At 36.8% G+C, this 21,654-nt stretch overlaps 1 protein-coding gene across 1 annotated transcript in view; it reads right to left on the reverse strand.

The window, feature by feature from the left end:
* The window catches only part of USH2A (usherin), a 394,411-nt gene that overhangs the window by 44,544 nt on the left and 328,213 nt on the right, over positions 1-21,654 (reverse strand). The window contains exons 61-63 of the mRNA XM_042878308.1: positions 16,182-16,340; positions 14,875-15,037; positions 8,788-9,142 (exon numbers count right to left, since the gene is read on the reverse strand). Coding sequence (XP_042734242.1) covers positions 8,788-9,142; positions 14,875-15,037; positions 16,182-16,340 — 677 coding nt within the window. The remainder of the gene's footprint in view (positions 1-8,787; positions 9,143-14,874; positions 15,038-16,181; positions 16,341-21,654) is intronic.

The following is a 21,654-nucleotide window of genomic DNA, read 5'->3' on the forward strand; positions in this document are numbered from 1 at the left end:
AACGGCTGTTTGATGAGAATGACTTTGGTGACTGTAGACCTGGATTAGATTCAAATGGAGTCCCTAGTGGTAAAAGGCTCTATATTATATTACCAATCCCTTGAGTTATATGGCTGGCTCTTGCTTTTATACATATTTTTTTAAAGGGGTAAGATTCTGTATTTATTAAATTACACAATACTTGTGAAAATTCTGCATCAGTTATAACCATGTAACATAACACTGCTAGGCCAATTTGAAGAAAAAATGTTATCTGTGGAGGTTAGCAGGGCAGGAAATGCAAAGGGGGGGAGGGAGGAGAAACCTTTCTAATTTTCTGCTGAAGAAGTCCTGTATCTGTAGCTGTTGGACATGACCCTGGGGATTTTAGGAAGCTGCCCTATGACTTTACAGACAAAGAGAGTTATCTTGGAATTGCCTGATAACTTAACACTTAGGAATGTTGGTTAAATGTGAATTAAAATGTAGTCAAATCCAATTAAGCATTTTTAGACACATATCTAATTGGAAAAAACAGCTGTACATATTAACCCAGCAAATTTCCTCCTCTATTTTTATATCTTAGTAATATATGAAAAAAGCATCTACAACTTATCAAAATCTTATTTTTAAAGCAGACTTAGCGCAGTCAAACACAGTATGGCACAAAGGGAAGAATGCCCCTTACATCTTCTTATCAAATCATACTTTAATAGGTAAAAGTTTGTGGGAGCCTTTGTTTTGTTTTTACAAATTAGAAAACACCCCACCAATGATGTTTTTCTGCAGCAGCTGATTAACTTGTTCATGTTTTCTCAAGTAAAATGCAAGCGTTATGGAAATACATCATAGAAAAAAAAAAAAAAGCATTAAAAATAAAAAAAGCACGTATAAAAGCATATATAGAGAAACAGAATATGTAGCATATACACAGTCCCATTTTAGGTATTCTGTGCTTAGGCATGACACTAGTCATGGAGTTGCCTACTTTCTTACGACAACAGCTGCACAAAAAAGAGGTTACCACTTCCGGACTGCTGCCCAGTACCACCTTCTGTTGGAAGGTGCCATCTTTTAGATCTGTCTACCTATATAGTCCCATTAGAAAAAGAAACAGCTGGTTATTCAGTTTAAAATCAACCACCTTCTTTAGCCTGATGCTGGTGGAACACAAACGCACTAGAGGAAAGCAACGTAGTACAAACAGCTGCAGCCTGATGGTGCCTCAGTTGTTCTGGAGGCTTCATGTAGAGAAATTTCGTGCCCTAATCTAGGTTAGATGCCCTGAAGTTAGACAATGTAAACATCTCTTGGAAGACTAGACACTACATGTGTCTCACTCAGCGAAAAATAATTATAGAATGGGTAAAAACTGGATCCTGCACAAGGAGAAACCCAAGGATAAAATATGCCAGATATTTCCAAAAAGAAAAGTAATTTCTTTGTAGAAAAAAATTACCTATTGATCCAGACATTCTGCTCTAATCAATTGACTTTCTCTGCAGCTGAAAGTGACTTCAGGAGCTTCACTGGCAGATGTTGCTATTTGAGCAGCCTTTACACTGCTCTTTCTTATGCCCACCGGCACACAGATCCACAGGTTCACCTTGCAGTTACTCAGCCATATTAGAGAACCCAATATGCCACTCTGTGATACGCCCAATCCTGGGGAAGCAAGAGGAGTTAAACTCCAATCTGATATTAAATGGAGTCTCTAAGCAATACGGCAGGAGCTGGACTGACTGAATCAATCTTTAAATTAAGAAGAAAAAAAATATATCACTTATATAAAGAAAAAAGCTAAGGAACTTATAATTCTTTCTTTCGGAAAGGAAGCCTTACTTCATAGACCAGGCTGTCAAGGAAAAATTAAATAATAACTGGGAGTATGTTTGAAGCAGCAGGAAGAAGAACAGAAAATGTATGAAGATTGTGAAATAACTATAACTTCTGGAAGAAACTATCAAAATACTGTTGTTTTTTTTTCATTATTACTATGTTAGAAAGTACTGACATGAAAACACATGATACATCTACAGTTTGGACAAATCAAGGAAAACTGTTATGAGATGTGGAATCTGCTAGTCCTGTATTACTCACAAAAATCTACTCCACTTGTCTATTTGAGTCATGTTAGTCACAATCACGTGGGTTGTGTGATTAGACATGGGCAAACACAATTCTATCACCAATCTTACTTCTGGCCTAAGATTTTTTCAAAGGGCAAAGTTATGTTAACTTCACATTTCACACTGAATAAGGGAGAAAATATTGAAGAAAATAAGTAACGAAATAAACTCCTTTGCTGTAACCTTCACATATTCAGACCTCACAGATGCCAGGTAAACCTTTCCCTACTGCCCTGAATCCTAACTAGCAATGATTCCTTAATTCTTGGCAGAGCTCCCCAGGATGTAAAGTAATGTTTCTGAGGCTACTGAAAGCATCCAGGGAGATGCTGAAGTAGTCGTGGTTACTATGGTATAAATAGAAGTGAGCTCGAGTCTCTTGCTCTTCCTTTCTCACTTTCTCATCCAGTTCTATTACCGTAGTACTTCAAAATCATTGAAGTTGTGCAACAATCCATTTTGTCCTTTCTGCTCTAATTAGGCAATTCTACATGTCTGTCTTGATAGGTGGGGCTTACTGAAGCACTTAATCAGTTTCTGGAGGGGCATCGTAGTGCCAATCCAAATGCTTATTTAAACAGAGCTGTAGTGCCAAATCCAGCATATTCTGCAGCAGCATGGAAACAACAGAGTCTGTGAGACACAGATTGCCTCTCACGCTTCCTTCTTTTTTTAAACAGCCTTCAATGTGAAGGAGCACTCGTCCTGTATTCATCCCGAGTAAGCATACCAGACTTCAATCTGAAGACAGGCTTTCCTGGCAAATAAAACAATTACTGCAATTCCAGTACGAGCCCTTCCTGAAACTGTGCTAACGAGGCTCTGAATCTTAAAAATTGCTTTTAAATCACATGATTCATTTGCAAACCCATCACATATAGCACACACGTGGTAGGTGTGGGTCATTTCATTGGAATTAGAAAGCAAATGTCTCTATACATGAGAGGTCACCAGTTGTTGCAAGTTAAAATCTTTTCACTGTTAAGCATAATTAAAATACTCTAACAGTGGTTTCAGTAATTTAAACATTGCAGTATTGTTGTAATATTTTTCTAGGCTTCAAGAGTTCACAATTGTTTGGTCCAATCAAATCTGGGAACACTGGAGAAGTTATCACCCATCAAGGTAATTACTTTCAAGTTGAAATAATTACTCCATCAATGTTAATGGTCTTTCAACTTCAATAAAGCACTCACCTGCCGATAATCACAGCTAACCTCTTGCTCTCATGCAATTCCCTCTCTATTTAGCAGGTTATATTACAGCCGTTAGAGTGGTCACTTGTCCTGAACAGCTGCTGAATTTCACTTTGATCGGCTGTGAACCATAAAAAAATTAGTCACCTGTGTATGATTTCCCCCTAACCCAGAAGCCCTTGCAGAGCTAAAGAGATGATCTTTTGGCTGTACTAGGGCGTTGCTGGAGCAGCCATCTTGCTTCTGGTTGTGGCTACTTTCCTCTCCCTAACAGCAGTATGGAGCCCAATTAACTTTTGCCCTCCACTGCTGTTCACAGCTTTCATTCTTTACTAAGTAGCATATCTTCTGAATTTATGGCTTGTGCAGGGACTCCTCCATTTACCCTCATCTTGCTTTCTTACAATTCAGCCAGTTTCTCAGGCATCTGAAACAGGTATGTATAATACCACTCCTACTCTTTGGCATATTTTTCTTATTCTGGCAGCTGTGGTCTACATTTTATCTTCTATAGGGAAGCTGTAATGTGAAGTCCTACATGTTGCACTACTGAATAATGCTATTATTAAAGTGATACATCCAACATTGTCAAGTGGCCAACGATCTATAAGAGGAAACAGAAATGAAAGATTAAGTACAGATATATTAAGTACTTCTGAAAGTGATAAATAGAAAAGTAGTAACTCTGGATGCAAGATTCAAGAGGTCTGTAATCCTGCTTAGAAGGCTTGTGTAAATGGCAATACTGGTGTGTTTAGATTTTCTTCTGATAACAATATATTATATATGAAGTTTTACAGTAAGCAGTCATTATTTCTTTATTCTAGTTATATATTTAATGTACAAATTAGTGTCTGGATGTAAAAGCATAATCATGCAAGCCAAAGCCTTATTTTCCTACCAAAGCCTCTATTATTATTGCTATTCTGCAATATGTCTACAGATTTCCCTACCAGAGATGAAGCATCTGCCAAGAGGAGCTTGGCCAGTGTAGTTATATACCATCTCCCCACATAATGTAAGTAAGCCAACATATGTTCTCAGCTGTTAGTATAGCTGCATCCAAACCAAGGGCTTTGCCAGTGCAGTGATATCAGCTAAGAGACATGTTAATTTTTTACACCCCAAGCTGACATAGCTATGCCAAAAAAAACTTAGTAGGAAAAATCTGGCCTAAGAGCTTCACACTGCAAAACACAACATGAATAGACCTATGTTTCTAGGTAGGCACAGATATAAGATTCCCAAGGAAGAAGGCTTTCTAATGCTCACACCTCTCTATTGCATTCTGGAAGAAGGCAGGCTTGACATGCAAAAGCCTTAATTCTGCAGAACAACAACAGGGGTCACTGCTGAATGCAGGCAGGGTTTTTCTGTACAACCCTTGCTTCCTCTTGTCCTTCTCCAAGAATTCTTAACAGCTCCATATTGCACTTTTTACTCATCTTCTTGGCCTGTTTGAATTCTCTTACATTAAGCAACCAACTACTTGATACAATTGTCACAGGAGGACAGCGTTACATATCTGCAATACATCTACTGAGCAGAAGTCCAAACTCACCCATGTTTGAATCTCACAGCAACATTTGACATGCAGTGGCTACACAACTCTGATGATTTGCTGCTGTTTTCTGACACTGGCTTTACAATGAAATCAGCTCTGATTCCTACATTCACAAGCTTAAGCCCTGTGCTCACAAGAGAAACAGTCTGATTTGTCAATCTGGTCATTTTATGCAGGTTTCTGTAAATGAGAACTTAATGTCAATCCATTCCTCTATGAGCGCATCTGTCTGACATTAGTGTTGTCAACAAGACACTTCTCCCTTTAGAGGGTTAAAACGAAGTGGAAGACTTTGTAGAAGCAGCTTGCACTGCTGTAACCAGTCTTGATTTGACTTTGTTCTGCACATAAACCAAAACATCAATTTAACTTGCTGTCACCTACCACCCGTCAGTATACTCCTGGCCAAACAAGCCAGGGAAGTTTACTTTTTAACAGCAAACCCTCAGTAAGGCTGACATGTACAGCATCAGCAACTGATGCTGCAGGGGAATCCTCATACATGTGCATGGTAGCAGAGTGGAGATCTCATTTTTATCTCCACAGGCAGTGCTTAAAGTGGTCAGTGATAACCTTACCAATACTGGACAGCTATAACATTGACACATCAGTTCAAATACAGATTAATACACTTTCACTGGAGAAGAAACAGGAAAGTAGCCTACATAAAACTATAAAATGATTTGGAAACACAGAAGATGCTCCCCATTTGCCTTGGAAATGGGCAGAAAAGAAATTGCCCCATTAGAATGGCCTGCAGTGGCATTAGCAATTAGATGTATCCTTCAGTGCCATCAGGATAGTGTTTGGACTTCAGTCCAAGCTTTAGGTCTCATTGCAGACAACCATGGTATGACCAATAAGAGGGAGGGTGGGATTGGCTAATGTGATTCTAGCACTGCTTTTTTTTTTTTTTTCTGGAATAATCTAATGAGATAAAAATGGAGTCTAACAGATTAAATAAAGGACCGAACTCATTGCTCGCTTAATACTTTAAGTCTTGCTTGTAACATGGAAGCTTGTGTGAGAGAATGACTAATGGTGTATCCCACGAGGGAGCTCCAATAGAGATGCTTTAGGAGATTAAATGATTTAGCCTAGTACCCCTGAAAGCTATATTTTAAAGGGGCAGAAGTTTAATCATTGAAATGCTAGTTCCTTCAATAAAATTACATTTTAATTAAAGTGTCTCATTCACAAAGCTACAGTTAAGGGTATTTCAGCAATTTCATGATAAAACTCTGTTTTAAAGGGGCTATAACTTTGAAAGTTGCTGTCCAGGTTTTTGCCTGTTGGGATAATTGACCTGACCTCCACAAGATATCTTTGATAACAGGACTCTATGCACTGTGTCAATAACTTTGATTCAAAGCTTTAGTTCCGCTATATTCAGAACAGAAGAGGGAGGATTCAGTTCTCAGCTTCTCAGTATAAATCAGCAATAACTCCACTGAGTTAATGCAATTGCAACAGTAAGTGCAACTGATGGAAGGGCTTTGTAGAAAGATTTCTCCCCAGAAGGTAACACAATATTTAACGATTAAAAAATAAATAATAATTAAAAAAAAAACTGGCAAAAACTACAAGGGCTGATCCAAATGTAATGCCTCCTATTATGTTGGCCTACAGTGTCAGAGGTGGATACCTGCGGTATGGCACTAGAGGTAGAACCTTCTCCTCAACACTTCCTTACATTTTGCTGCCATGTGACAGATGGCAGCAGAGGGGCAGTCTGACACAATTGCATCTAACATGGAAGTGCATATGAAGCAGAAGTGTGTTGCTGAATTGCTCCACACAGAAAAAATGGCACTCACTGATATCCATCAATGCTTGCTGAGCACTTATAGAGGCCAAACAGTGAATGTGAGCACAATGAGGTGGTGAGGAGTGTATTTCAGCAGTGGTTTCAACAACATGAAAGACAAGCCACGTTCTGGATGGCCATGCAGATTTTACTAGCACAGCATGAAGGATCTTGTCATCTGGTGAAAATGCACAGCTAATGGTGGTGACTGTTGAAAATGGAGCTTTGTAGCTGAGAGTTTGCTCTATCAAACAGTGTTATTGTATTCTTTGTATCCTTTGTAGTAGTTTCCATGGAAATAACTAGGAGGCATTACTTTCAGTGACCATAAATATTTGATAAAATTCATGACAAAACACAGTACAAAAAACATGCAAGTCAGCTCCACCACAGCCCTAGTAGAGTAGCAATACATATGCTGCCAGATCGTAATTTTGATTCAGGATGGTGTTTGAGGAAAGAAAAGGATTTTGAAGCCAGGAAAACACTAATTCAGTAAATAATAGCTTGTTAATTTAAAAGACCTTTAACTGATGCTGTTAAAGAAACAGTCTGTGGCAACATTATTTAAAGGGTCGTTTTGGTAGGTTTTATTACCCACACTACAACCATCTTGGACGTTTTGTGTTGTTGTTGGCATGCTTAGAAGACATTACAATGCATCACTGGCCAGGTCAATTTTGATGCTCAGCAACACACTGCATGCTGCTGAAGTAGGGTGTTAGGAGAAGCCCTACCATTTTGCTGGTGTTAAAATCGTAGGTGTTTCATCACAATTATGATTGTGATTATTTTTTAAAAACAAGTTAAGGGAGTGAAATACAACAATTCTAGTGAAATTCAATAACTTGGGAATTCCAATCTACTTTTTAAAAGCTACCACACTGTATATTGGAAATATAACTTCAGGCTTTCAGGTGCATAAAGGACATATTCCTAGCATTCTCTTCAAGATTTGTCTTCTGTTTCAGAAGGACATATTACAAACTTAATATGTTTGGACTTCGAAGAGTACATGAGATTCCTGAACTGGAAACTTCTCCCATATTTTCTTGTCAAGGTTTGCCTAAGGTTGTTACTACAAGGTTACTACTGGGTATTCCAGAGATTGTACTTTACGATCCTACATGATTGTCAAACAGAACGCTAATTAATTGCTTAATTAAAAGTTCAGTGGCTTTTCAGCATTATCCAGTAAGAACATGGACTGTGAATTTAATTTAGGCAAAATCCTAGGTTTGTGGAGTTGAGGTCGCACGGCTGTGGAAACCTAACTTTGTTAAAACCACCTTAAGCATTTTATAAAACCTTATTTTCAGGAGACTGCCAAACACAGCAGCTATCCTAAGATACAGCAGTACAGTTCTATCACCTGACTAGGTGCTGTCTTTCTGTAGGAAGACTGGGATATCGTATATAGATAGGAGCGGTAGTGGCAACTGCACAAAACACAACCACCACTTCCTTCACCAGTTTACCCACTGTTCTCATACCTTTTCCCTAATATCCCTCCACATACTGCATAGAAAAGTAATACAGATAGTCATGTTTGCAAAGTCCCTCAAAGGGAAAGGTATCTTAGCAATGCAAAAGTAACGTTTCATGGTAAGTGTAATGAAAGTAATAGATCTGTGTTCGTTACTGATGAATTAAGAAGGGAATCTTTACAAAAGTGTATGTGAGCAAATGCTTTGCATATGTAAACTACTTAATTACTAATGAATTCACTCAGTTTATGATTCCAACTGAATTAAAAAAAACGGCATGACATACAAGGAGGACCGTTTTTGTTCGTGCAAATGTTCTAGAACTATTTTGACAGTCAGATAAAAATCTGAAGACAGTATTTTCTGAGTAAGGTAAAGTTAGATGCATGCCCTCCAGGCACGAGCTGTGTATGTTTTTGAGCAACTGACTTGAATCTACTAAAGATTAACATTAATATGAAATGTTTCAGTCTTCACTGGACTAATCCCAAAGTTTATAACAACAAACTACTGGCAATTGGGAAACTCCACTTTCCAAATCCATGTAAAATGAGATTTTAAAATGCCACAGAGATCAAAACAGCACAAAAACAACCCAAGCCTGATTTTCTTGGCCAGTTCTTACCGTCACAGTTAGCGCTGTAACAGCTGGGATGCTGAATGTTGGATCACTACGCTTTTCTTGATAGACGACTCGATACAGAGTTATAACACCATTGGGAAACACAGGCTGGGTCCAATTCAGCCGCGCCGAGTATGCACTTGTTGCTTGTGCTGAAGGGGCTGCCATGCCCCATGGGGAAGCCTCGAGAGTTTGGATTGAAGCCCACAGGCTATCCACTGACCCCACAGCATTTTGAGCTCTGACACGATACTCATAGAGAGTAAAAGGCTGTAGAGCATCAGATGCATCAATAAATTCCAAAGCTCCCTCAGCCCAGATGAACAAAAGCAGATCTTCTTGACTGCCCACAGGACGTCTGAAATGAAATCAAAGACAATTCATTTAAAATTGAAAATAACTTTTAACAGTCACACTGTAGCAGATAATGAATTTCAAAGTTCATCCTGCAGCTCACAAAAGTACAGAACACATTTTTATTCATTACGCACATGCGAGGAACTGCTTACTCATCTCTGCAAGTATTTCTGTGAACCTCTGTTAGGTGCTCAGGTGTGAAAAAGAATTTTTGGCAATTATTTAATCATTATTCTCCTTCATTGAGAAGGATACCACAAAACACATTTCAAACAGGTGTGCTGTCACACTCCATGCTATCAGATTTGCATTATCTGATGGCACATTGTTCTTCCAGGATAGAATACATCAGATATGAGAATTTTAAAATTTTGGAAAGTGAAATTTGAAATCTATTTTAGCTGAAAAGTAAAGACTTAGATTATAATATAGGTGCAATTTTTTCAACATTTCTCAAAATTAAAACATTACTGGAGGTATGCACCTTAGGATTGCTCACTTACGGAAAACTCACCCTAAATTATTATAGCAAAATGTTACGTAGGCAGTAAGGGATAAATATTCTAACACAGCCTCAAAACCAAAGTTGAACACTTCAATTCTAGTTTGTTCACAATAAACATCCCATTTACTCTTGCAAGTGGAACAAGCAATGTCTTGTGCATAAACAACTCAGCAGAATTTGCAGCCCTATCACAAAAACTCATTAAAATATCACAGAGTTCTTTTAATAATAAACGGTATATTTTTCCAGTGCTGTTTTTGTTTCAAAAATACAAACTTGTTCAAAAATACAAAGTAAGATATATGAAGACAGCTAACTGGCTTTTGGATATGGATTTTTTTTTTTTTTTTTACTTACCTTTTGTTGATTTATATATAGATTATACATACCCACACATATTTGTATATTTAGCACACATCCCTACCAAATATCTGCTTGTGTTGAACCTGGAGATATTCTGGGTATCAGAGATGATTACAGATGAGCCTCACCATTTTTCTAATGTGGCCTCTTCTAATACATTATTTACAACAGATGTAAAAAGGAAAGCACTCATCTTCAAAACCAAGTTATCAAATCAATTCTTTCACTTGGCATAAAAATGTTTGTGTGAAATTAAGATGGTTACATTTAAACACTGTGATAAATCTCAGTGACGGCTGTGCTGTACTGCAATGAATTTAAGTATTTTTCTTACTGTTCACAAGAACCTTAGCCTCTGCAAAACATAAAAGCACTTTCACCCTTCTTGCCAAAAACAAAAAAAAAAAAAAACAAATTACATTATCTGCCACATTTATTGCAAGTAGGGCAAATTTGCAGAAATAAAATTGGTTTGTCTCTACCAGGTGTCATCATCACTACACGCACACAGAAGCTGAAGAATATTTTTTTGGCAAGAGAAAACTTGCATTTTGCAGAATTCTGTTGGCTTTTATCTTTCTAGCACTGCTAGGTACTACTTGAAAAATACATAATGCAACTGTTTTTAAAAATGGATAATCTTAGCTGCTTTGTAATAATACATATCTACGTACATAAATAAAAATGTGAAAAATATAAAGAATCCATTTGTGTACGCATCAGTGTATTCATTCTTTGTGCATATATAAGGCATGTATGAGCACACTGTTTTCTTACATGAAACAAGAAAATTTTTGCCTAATTCTGAGATAAGGCCGTATGGGCACTGTGTAGACTGTCTACCTCAGAACAGGACTTTTGAGGTAAGAGATCTCTTGTGCGGTAAAAGGTGCAAATTATAAGATGTGTTGATACTGAGAATTGTGTTCAACCATCAGAAGTGGTTGAAGAATGTCAAGTAGAACAAACCTGAAAGATTCCCTAGCAATTCTCTCTTGCAACACAATGAAATAGAATGGGGGTACAAAATTTCTTTTTGACCCCAAAATTCCATCAAATGTTTTTAGTATAAACCCAGTGCAGAACTATCCCTTGGATCTTGCTCACTGACTTGATATAAGGCACAATTCTGAATGCTGAACCACTACTACACCTTTTTCCCGCACCTAAATGCATAATCCTCTCCCTCTGTACTCAAAAAACATGCCTAAAGATCTCTGTCGATAATAGAGAGTATGTTATAGTGCAATAAAATTGCATTTAATACCTGTCTTGTCTGGCCAAGCGCTGTGGCACTTAAATGAATGCATACATTTATGTTTTATAAATTTTACAAAGTCTGTGATAAACAGTTTTTCACACTGGAAGATCAAATTTGCCACCAACTGTAATCTCATCCACAAGCAAATCTGTACAATGCAGTCTGGTTAAGTATTTAGATCTTATTACTGTTGAATATTTAATGAATGAAACTTATGGTTAGGTAAATGGTTCCATCTGTGATGCTAAAAACCAGAATATCTTCATGTATGAATAAACTTTGAACAGAAGTGGTTGAACAGTCTGTAATCATTTCAATCGTCTTAAGATTTAAGATTCAACTGCTCATTTAACTGGAAGTGTTTCTTATGTACAATGAGCTGCAAAGGAGAATAACATTTCCAAGAGCTGGAAGCTGTCTCTTAATCTACATAGTCTGATTTGCTGCTCACATTCGTTTTAAAGATGCTCAGATACAGTTATTTTTATAAGGGCAGATTCTCCCTGCCCCACAACCAATTGGAGCAAGATGACATGAAGAGGAAAATATAATCTTCTTTGTGACAGATGTCTAATAGAGCTATATGCAGAGGGCTGCAATGCTAACTGCAACTCTGACTCCTCAGCCGCCTTATGTAGAAGGGATACTCTGTGAACCCCTGAGGTCAATCCAGAATTCTTACCCACATATTTATCTGTCATTGTGCAACAAAAGTATGTGTTTGTGTGGTGCTTGTTGGCCCTGGAGTAAAACGCTCTCAAATCATTTTGGGGAGGAATAATGCAACATCAACAATAATCCCCCTCTACAATTTTATATCCAACTAAACAAAGCAGCCTTACTTGCCGTTTGGTTACAAGCCTATACTATTGTTGCTCGTATATTTTAACATTTTTCTTTCTTTTTCTATTTACAATTGTTAACATAAAGAAAATCAACCAAAGGAAACTGAGATTACTGCATGCAATGCACAGTTAGTTAGATTAGGTATTATACCAATTACAGGTACGAATAAAACTCTTCAGTAGTTCTTGTACCCCTTCATACATTCACCCATAATGGTTAGATCTGTGTGCCTTGTCTCTGGTGTAGTTCACATTTAAGACCACAAGTGTAAACAGTGAAGTTTTCATACAGAATCAGCTTAGAAGCCCCCATAATGCAAGTTAGAACAATCAACAACCATGGAGACATCTCCTCTGTCTAAAATTGCCTGTTTTTTCTGTGTCAGAATTGCTCAGCTAATGAGAGCTAGATTACAGACTCACATATTTGTACTAAATAACATAATCTTGCAGAACTTGATGCTGAGACTTAAGCACAAAATTCAGAAACTCCCTTAAGCCAGATTTGAACCCAACTCCTTATAATTTTAAAGGCAATACTGAGTCACCTCCTACATCCTACATGACATGCTGGTGGTCAGTAGAGAGCAGCTCCATTAGCCGATGTTACCTGTGTCTTATTAAAAGAAGAAATACATCACTTATTTCCATAATACTATTTTTTTCCAGAGCACAAGGATGTTACATAATGATGAATGAAAAGAGGAGTGGAATGGGGGATTGTCTCATGGACCACATCTTATCATTCCCATCTCTTCTAAGCCAGTCCTTGCTAGAAAACTTTAAAAGCCTCAGATCTGTGTTTAAGATTGTTATATGAATACAAAATAAAACATCATGGTCTCTATTATCTTAGACTAGTAGTTTAATTTTCAGTTTCTAACAAAATGGCTGCAAACACACCAGTGATTTTACAATTTGAGGAGCAAGCATGAGTCTTGTCATTTTAATGCAAAGATGTGCACACACACGCACTCTAACTCCCCAAACATTCCAGGTTTAATGAATTTATTTTGGTGCGGATGCAGTAAGAAAAAGGTACACGATGAAGAAAAAAATACATGCCATAACTTCCCACGGAAATAATGCAGCCTTGCTGCTGTAACAATGTAAGGCTATGTGTGGCTACAAAATGAAAAAAAACTATGTGCTTACATCCCATTTCTGATTTTTTTGCAGCTATCTGAGAAAGATTTGATATTGTTGTTGTCTAAGCACATTTAAACTTCAGCTGAAATAACTGCCAAGTGATTCATGCCTATGTAGGTGAATATAACGATTGTATCTGGAGCCCCAGTGCGCCATTTTCATTTCACTTTAAATAAAAAACAAAATGTATCTATGTCAGTCAGTGCCCTTCTGCTGTACTCAGAGGTATCAAACAGGCTACAATTATGATTGTGAAGTGATTGTGTCACATTGCAGGAAGGTTTATTGCTTTTGAGTCTGCTAGGCAGTAACACATTCTGTTTCATATTACTCTTTATATCATTGTTTGGCTGTGACTAGAATAATCAAATGCCATCAAATGCTGTCAAATTCAATTTACAGTATTTTTCATTGAAGCAGGCTTTCTGCATTATATTTCCTGTTTTCCCGTTCTATGGCTGCCATGGAATAGCAGCAGTAATCATCAGCTTTATTTACAAAACCAACAGACTGAGGACATGTCTTAAGCTATAACACACACTTTGTTTCTCTTTTTACAGGAGGGAGACCTGGTATTTTTTGGTCAGACAATTAAAAAATAGCAAACAAAAGGACATTTCAAGAGAGTGGGAATTTTTAGAGACTACTAATGTACTTATCATGAAAGTGAATTTACATCAATAAACACTGCAGATTCAAGAAGGTAATTTGGTTCTCTGTCTTCTCAGTTGAAGCTCTAATATGGTAAAGCATCCCAAACTCTGTGTAAGAAGTCAGGTTCAGCCCAGCATGTGCTCACCACACATATTTGTAGTTGGAAAAAAAAACAGGAACTTCAGAGTTTTAATCCCTGTCCAACATGTGGCTTGAGTTTTATGTCCTCTGACTTTCTAAAGCTATTCTAGAAGGATCTCTTCAGGAAGGTTTTAAAGGATCAATGGGCACAGCGCTCTGCTACTTTGATACTTCCCTAAACACGAGTATCTATGTAGGAAAATCTTCACACAGAGCTTATGAAGCCCCTCAAAGGGAGTGAGAATGTCAGTCAGCCTTCCAGACAGCTGAGAATGAACATCAAGGAACATAAAGAGCTGTAATTTAATTGGAAGATTTTATAGAATGAAACTGTGCTATAATCACACTCCAGATTACTTACTTACTTAACAACAGGAACATAATTCCTCTTAGAAAATTGTTCTGTGTTAGGAATCCAAATACTGTTTTTGGGTTTGAAAATTTCAAGAATACTGAGTTACTCCTGTTTCCACTCCACATTTCTCAACTGACTTATCAGTGGGCTGAAGACTGTACCTACTGGTGTAAGTAACCACAATAGGAGCAGCTATGTTACAATTTTTATCTGTCCTTTCAAATTTTTGAAAATGTATTTTCACCTGCTTTTTGTTATTTGAAGATCTGGACTGTGATTCTTCTCTCAGTTTTTATTCTCAACATGTCCATCCATACATAGCATCTTAACACAACGTTTGGAAAGAAAGGAGAAAAACTTTATCGTATACTTCCATATTTTTTTTTTTTTTACCTCCTAATGTATCAAGGAATCAAGCAGTTCAGTATGGCTATAGAATCTGAGGTGATAAAGCATTTACCTGTGGATAAAGTAGTTGGTAATGATGCCATTTGGTTTCTTAGGTGGTGCCCATTTCACTTCTATGAGTGCAGATCCCATTGCTTTAACCGTAGGTGGGCTCAATTCTAGAGGAGGTGCTTCAGCAGTTCTTGAATATGTGCAACCACCCACTCCACATCCACCTACAAAACCCAGAAATTTGTTCAGAGATGAGAGTTTCTTCCTCAACAAAACAAATCATTTTAAAAGTTCAAAATACAGGAAAATAAATGTGTTCTCCAAGTAAACTCCCTAGAGGGCTACATTTACATGATGAAGACAGTAAATCATCCAAGGAAGCAAAAACCAAGAGGACACTTTATGAGTTGTGATAAAATAAAAAATAAAAGGTATTTAAATAATCACTGGTTGGGGTTTCTTTTCCAAGTTAAATTATTTAGATGTTGCTTCAAACACTGTCTAATCACAACTGTTATTCTGCCCCCATAAAACTCTTTGGGATCTCCTAATGGTCTTTATAATGTGCAACAACGTCCCCAGGCCAGTAAGATAAACATCAGTGATAGAATCTTAAAATAATGTTTTAAGAGAAATTTGAGGAGGAGCCAAGTGGGATTTCAGTAACATACTAGAATGACAGTGACAGAATCTCCTTTTTTTTCTTCTATTAGCATCAATTTTTTCTTTGAGATGTAGTTCAGGACTGAGCATTTCTAAAGTAGGCTACCAGAAATAACAGATAATACAGTAAAAGAGGATGAATCTCAGGGCAAAAAGCTCCTGATGAAATGCTGCCTCATTTCACCCACTTTCATTATTAAACACTCATTTAAATAAGTGCAACTTCATCAGTGAAGTTCTCCTGACTTTCTCCAATACAGGTGTGAAGATAATTGGTTCCAAGGTATCACTGTAGAAAGATTTGAATAGGATTTTGAAATTTTCTACTAAGTTTAAGAAATTTTGTAATCTTTAGGCTCTTCCATAGTATCTTTATGATTACTATATCTTCCAGGTGAACAGCTGCAGAACCCATTTTGTTCTGTGCGCACATTTTCAAAAACTGTTAAGCTATTTGTGAAGAGTTTGTAATAAAATGGCACATAGTGGGTAAAACTCATTTTTTAAATCTCCATGTAAATTATTCATGATATAACATGGAGAAATATTTAATGCTACATTCAGTGCTAGGCTTTCTTTTTACTAGGTAAACATTTCACTCTGATGTAGAAATAGGATTTTATCTGTTCTGCTGAGTTGAATCTGTCTGGCAAATCTCCATTTCCTACCAGTCACAGAGGTGAGTCTTTTAAAAAAACCTCTTACCATTCTGGCATGCTTGTATTCTTATCTCATACAGGGTGAAGGGATCTAGGCCATCCACAAAAGCAAAATGTGCCTGACCTGCTGGCTTCACTAGCAGAGAGGGACTGCTTGCATTCAGTAAAACGTTGTATTCCAAAGGCGTATCGACAGTGAATATCCCTGTTGTGACACAGAAGAACCAGTGATTATCTGAAATACACCAGTGTAAGACAACTTCAAAGAGACATTCATCATATGCAATTTTAAAAGCAAGCTCCTCTGGAGGTTTTGCCTACAGCCTCTTTCGGAAACTAAAACCATTTAAATATAAGCCGAAAAAGATCCACCTGCAGATCACAACTGGAGGATACACATTACAGTCCTTACTTAAAAATCAAAATTCTCTTCAGTCAATTCAAGTGTTGCAATTGCTACTTTGGGGAAGAGGAGCGACCTTATAACTGAGAATCAGGCTGCTTGTATTTCTTTATTTTGGAGGGCTAACAGCTACTAAGCACCGCTTTTGGAGTACAGAGTCATATGATCAAAGAAGTGAATTGCCACCATTTAGCAAATTATCCCTTGTTAGCCCAGCAGCAGTACCTCCGTGTAGGTGCTTAGCCTACTCTACTAGGTACAATACACTAGTTTAAGGCAACAAACGTGTCATTTCAGCTGGTATAAAACAAACTGTCAATTTCTAGTTTTTGTTGAAGGAAAATGAAACTGATTTTTACTCTTGTTTGAATTCAGACATTTTTTTCCTCCCTATTCATCTTCCCATGCTGTCAATTACTTGTTTTCAGTTCGGCTGAGAAGCTGAAAAATCCATCAAGAGAACAAGCTAAGCCATATGCCATCCCTTCAGAATGACTGGCAGAGGTTCCTGGCTCTTCTCTCGTTTCCTCCTGCATGGCTTTTCAAAGATTTTTTGTTTGTTTCTTTGTTTTTCTTGCAAAGGGCATGCAGAGTACAACTACATTAGACTGCAGTTCTTTGCCTTGTCTGCACCTTGAGAATCTTTCTGTAACATTGGATAAGAAGCCCATTCTTTCTCCTAATTGTGGCTTTGGTGTTTTTCTGATAAAGTGTCCAGGTTTATACTATTATTTTGCAGCTATTAAGAGATTTTTTTTCTAGTGTGGTAGATATGCACATTAACCGGAAAAAAATAATTACAAGAAATTGGAGCGATTTCAAATTTCTGTAGTGCTATAAACAACTGATATACTTTGGAAGATTAGAAAGATATTTGAAATGCCAAGTTTTCACAGTTATCGAAAGAAAAATGGGATGAAGATCCCCCTCCAAATAAGAATATGCTGCATCACTAGAAGCTAGACAAAGGAAATGCTGTTACTCTAAGCAGCTGAAAAAAATAGCCCTGTAGTGGATGCATGGCTTCAAACTGATTCAGATGATCAGTTCACAGGAATAAAGTGGATATTGATATTAGTCACTGAAGAAGAGGTGAAAGCAGAACAAGACAGAAAGTAGAAAAAATACAAAGGTAAAATTTTGTCAATATAAATTTTTAAGGAAAAATAATGAAGAGCTGAATAATAGAAGGATAATTTTTAAATTGTATAGGATACTACAGAGGAAAGCTGAGAGATGATGTTAAAATATAGTATAGCTTCTACAAGAAAGAAAATGATTTTTTTGTAAGGTAAGCTCATCCTCTGGGCAAAAAAAAAAAAAAAAAAAAAATCACCAGAAAACTTATGAAGTTGAACTGTTCAGAATGCCTGGTTTCCCAAGGAAGATTAAATACAAGAACTACAACTGAATCCAATCAGTAATATGCTGCAAAGGACACCTAGTTCGAAATATGACTCATGTCCAGCATTCAGTCTATATATCAGCAGGAATGCTAAAAAGAAATCTGAAATGTTAAATGTCTCCTAAAACTTGCAAATATATTAGGAATTATATTGCTAATAAGCATATCCAGCAGAATAAAATATTTTGAGGAAGCAAGCAAGAAATTGCAAAAAAAATTACAGAGGTACCCTGAAAAATTCAAGTATTCACTTGAAATCTTTCCACAGTTTGATGAAATTCATTGAATGCTAAAGATCAGAGGATCACTTCATAATCTAAAAAATAAAGAAATAGACAACACAGTAGTGTGTTAAGAAAAAACCTTGCATATTCCAGAATCGCCTTTAGCATCTGCAGCCAGTCTGCTGCTACTATGTGTGCTCTGATGACTGAAGGAAACAAAATGGGCATATTTGTTAAAGTCAGATGGGAAACCACATGACTTGGTTAGTTCCAGAGTTCATAAATTTATGTCAGAATAAAAGGAACCGTAAAAGCACAAGTGAACCAATTTACCCTAAGTGCAAATGGCAGTTTTGTTATTTGGTGTCAAAGTTAGCATGAGCACAATGACAACCTGCCATAACACATTTTCATGTTCACTAAAGAACAAGGATTTACTTGGTTAATATTCCCAGCAATACTCTTCTTCATAATTTACAACAACTAGATGCTGATAGGTTATTTAACATTTATGAAGTTAAGATGTAATCAGAAAAACCCTGATTATCTTTACAAATAAAAAAGTTAAATTATTCCACTTTTTTTTTCTCTGCGACTTCATTTCACAGCAGGTGCACACTCTGCAATGGGACAAGTCAATCAAATGAAACCTCATTTTTTGTAGGCATATTTGGATAATGTTTAATGTACAATTCTGTGCAAAAGCTCTGCAAATTCACTTTGGCTTCAAAACTGGGGTAACTCATAAAATAAAATCTGTAGCATGAGATACTTAGAAGTGGGACAAAAGTCACTTTCTCTGTTACAGACTGATCACTAAAAATCTCTTTGAAGTCAGTTTATGAAAAACTTGAACATGATGTGAAAGTCCATCACAACTTAAGCAAAATAGATGAATTGTTTCAGTTATAGTCAACAAATACTAAAATAAGGATATATTGTCTTTTATGTAAAAAAGAAAAAAGTGAAAGGAAAAAGACTAAATTAATATGTTAATATTTAATCTCACACAATAAAAAATATGTTTCGTTTTCTGAGATTAAGTGCTAAAATTAATCTTTATGTATCCAGGTATCTCATGCTGGTTGTATCAAGTGTTCCCAACAAGACTGGGGAGGCAGCAACAATGGAGTTGCTGATTACTTTCAGGATGCAAAACTATGAATGTGGAGCTTGAAAAATTTGGCCTGCAGTGATGTGGTGTGAACACTAGTTTATGTAATAAACAAAAGAGAGGAAATACAACGTTGCCTTAGCAAAAGTCGGTACAATTATTAGATCATTTTGATCGTTCTTCTGAAACAAAGTGGAAACCCGGTTAGTTGGTGAACCTAAGAGATTAAGTTTAGAGGCAAATGACATTCAAGTACAGGGTTTGATCCAAACAGGAATAAAGTAGGAATCAAGACGTGTTACATAACCTTCACTCTGATTTGCTAAAGCAATCTGAGAAATGGTTGAAGTAGAGTTTTAAAACACGATGAAAGAAGACATTTTAATCTGGATAATCATTAGTGTGCGATGTAAATAACGCATGAGCAGAGGACAGAATCTTACCTCTTTTGAGCTTATTATTACCAGCAACTGAAGATATCTAGAAGAATTAGGCCCACAGTGAGGACAAGTGGGGTTGTCAGTGAGTTGCAATGCAGGATGGCTACCTGCCTACCCATCAATAATATCTATGGAAATGCCTTAGGAGATTTGTGTGTTGTTTGTTTGTTTGCTTTTTCAATACAGCTTTTCTGCTTCAATCTGTTGTCACCTAACCTGGCAAGCAGCTGAACACCACACAGCCTTTTGCTCACTCCCCCACTCCTATTGGGATGGAAAAGAATTGGGAAAAAAGTAGAACTTGCAGGTTGAGATTAAAACAATTCAGTAAGTCAGAAAAAAAAGGAGAGAAATAACATGAATTATAATTATATAAGTATACACACACATATACATATAAATGTGTGTATACATAATATAAATACACATACAAAACAAGTGATATACAATGCAATTGCTCACCAGTTACTAATTGATGCCATTCCCTGAGCAGTGGCTGCTCCCCAGCTAACTCCTCTAAGCTTTGTTGTCGTTCTTTTTCGGTTGGTTGGTTGTTGTTGTTGTTTTTTTTTTTTTTTCCCATGTTGTCATATGGCATGGAATATCCCTTTGGCCCACTTAGGTCAGCAGTCCTGGTTCTGCCCCTTCCCAGCAACTTTTGCCCCCCCTGGTCCCCTCACTGGCAGGACAATATGAGAAGCTAGAAAACTGAAATGTCCTTGGCTCTGCACATCACTGCTCAGCAGCAACTAAAACATCATTGTCTTATCAATATCATTGTTCTCCTAAATCCAAAACATAGCATCATACACTATGAACAATATCAATCCTGCTCCAGATAAAACCAGGACACTGTCCATGACACTAATGGTTGTTCCATAATAATTGTAACATATCCTTCTCCAACATGTCAGTGAAATGTACTGTACCTTTGAGGTCTGTGCATTGAGGCAATGCAACACAAGATAATAGGATACCTATTTCAGACAGTAGAATCCTATGTTCTACAGTGAGTGAAGTGTGTCAAATATTTTTTCTGAATCCATCACTTTAGCCACTACTTGGCTACACTGCTATTTAGTGAGTAAGGAGTTGTGAAATGATACATATCTATAACGTTATAATATTTAGATAGATCACAGTTTTGAAATATTATGATTAAAGCAATACAAAAGGAAGGTCTGCATAACGTGATACCCGTAATTAATCCTGAGGGTGAATATTGATCAAAATTTATTACAACAAATTAGTAGGTAGAACGCCAATCATCCCTGATCATCCCTGATGCCACAGACAGGAGGACATAATGACAAAGTACCATCTAATGAAAACTTAGTTAATATAAATCTTTCTTTTTTTTTCATGGAGTCCGTATAAATTAAAGCAACTGTTTTGTCCTAGAGTAAATCCCATTCCTTATAAAAAAAAAGCCAGATTCTGGGTTTAAAATGAAATCTGTATTATTTCAATATAGTGTATTGGATTGATATGTGAAAAAAATATAGAATGTGGAAAAGAAAAGGTTACTTCACCATGCAGTGACATGAATAGGGATAAAATGCTTACGCTAATTCTATCAAGCTAGGAATAGTTGTGGCCTTAGAAGTCTGCATGTATAGGACCTGTTAGTGGCCTGTGTACATCATTCTAGATTGGAACATCCAGAACAAACTTCCACCTGCAGGCACGAGTCTTCCTCTTGTGAAAAAGCAGTAAGAACACAAAGGTTTCTGAACAAGCAGGATTATGAACAGTCAGAAATGCTTCTGCACACATGATTAATTTTTTAATACTCCCCATTTCTGTAAGAAAGATCAGCAAGTGGCCCTGGGGCTGTGATAGAAGAAACAGCATTTTTTCTTTTTCCATCTATCCTTACAGGGGCACTGCACAAAAAAAAAAAAAAAAAAAAAAAAAAAAAAAAAAAAAAAAA

This window comes from Lagopus leucura, unplaced genomic scaffold (genome assembly GCF_019238085.1).
Source record: "Lagopus leucura isolate 7727_CA_CO unplaced genomic scaffold, USGS_WTPT01 Super-Scaffold_73, whole genome shotgun sequence".
In the NCBI taxonomy this organism is placed as follows: domain Eukaryota; kingdom Metazoa; phylum Chordata; class Aves; order Galliformes; family Phasianidae; genus Lagopus; species Lagopus leucura.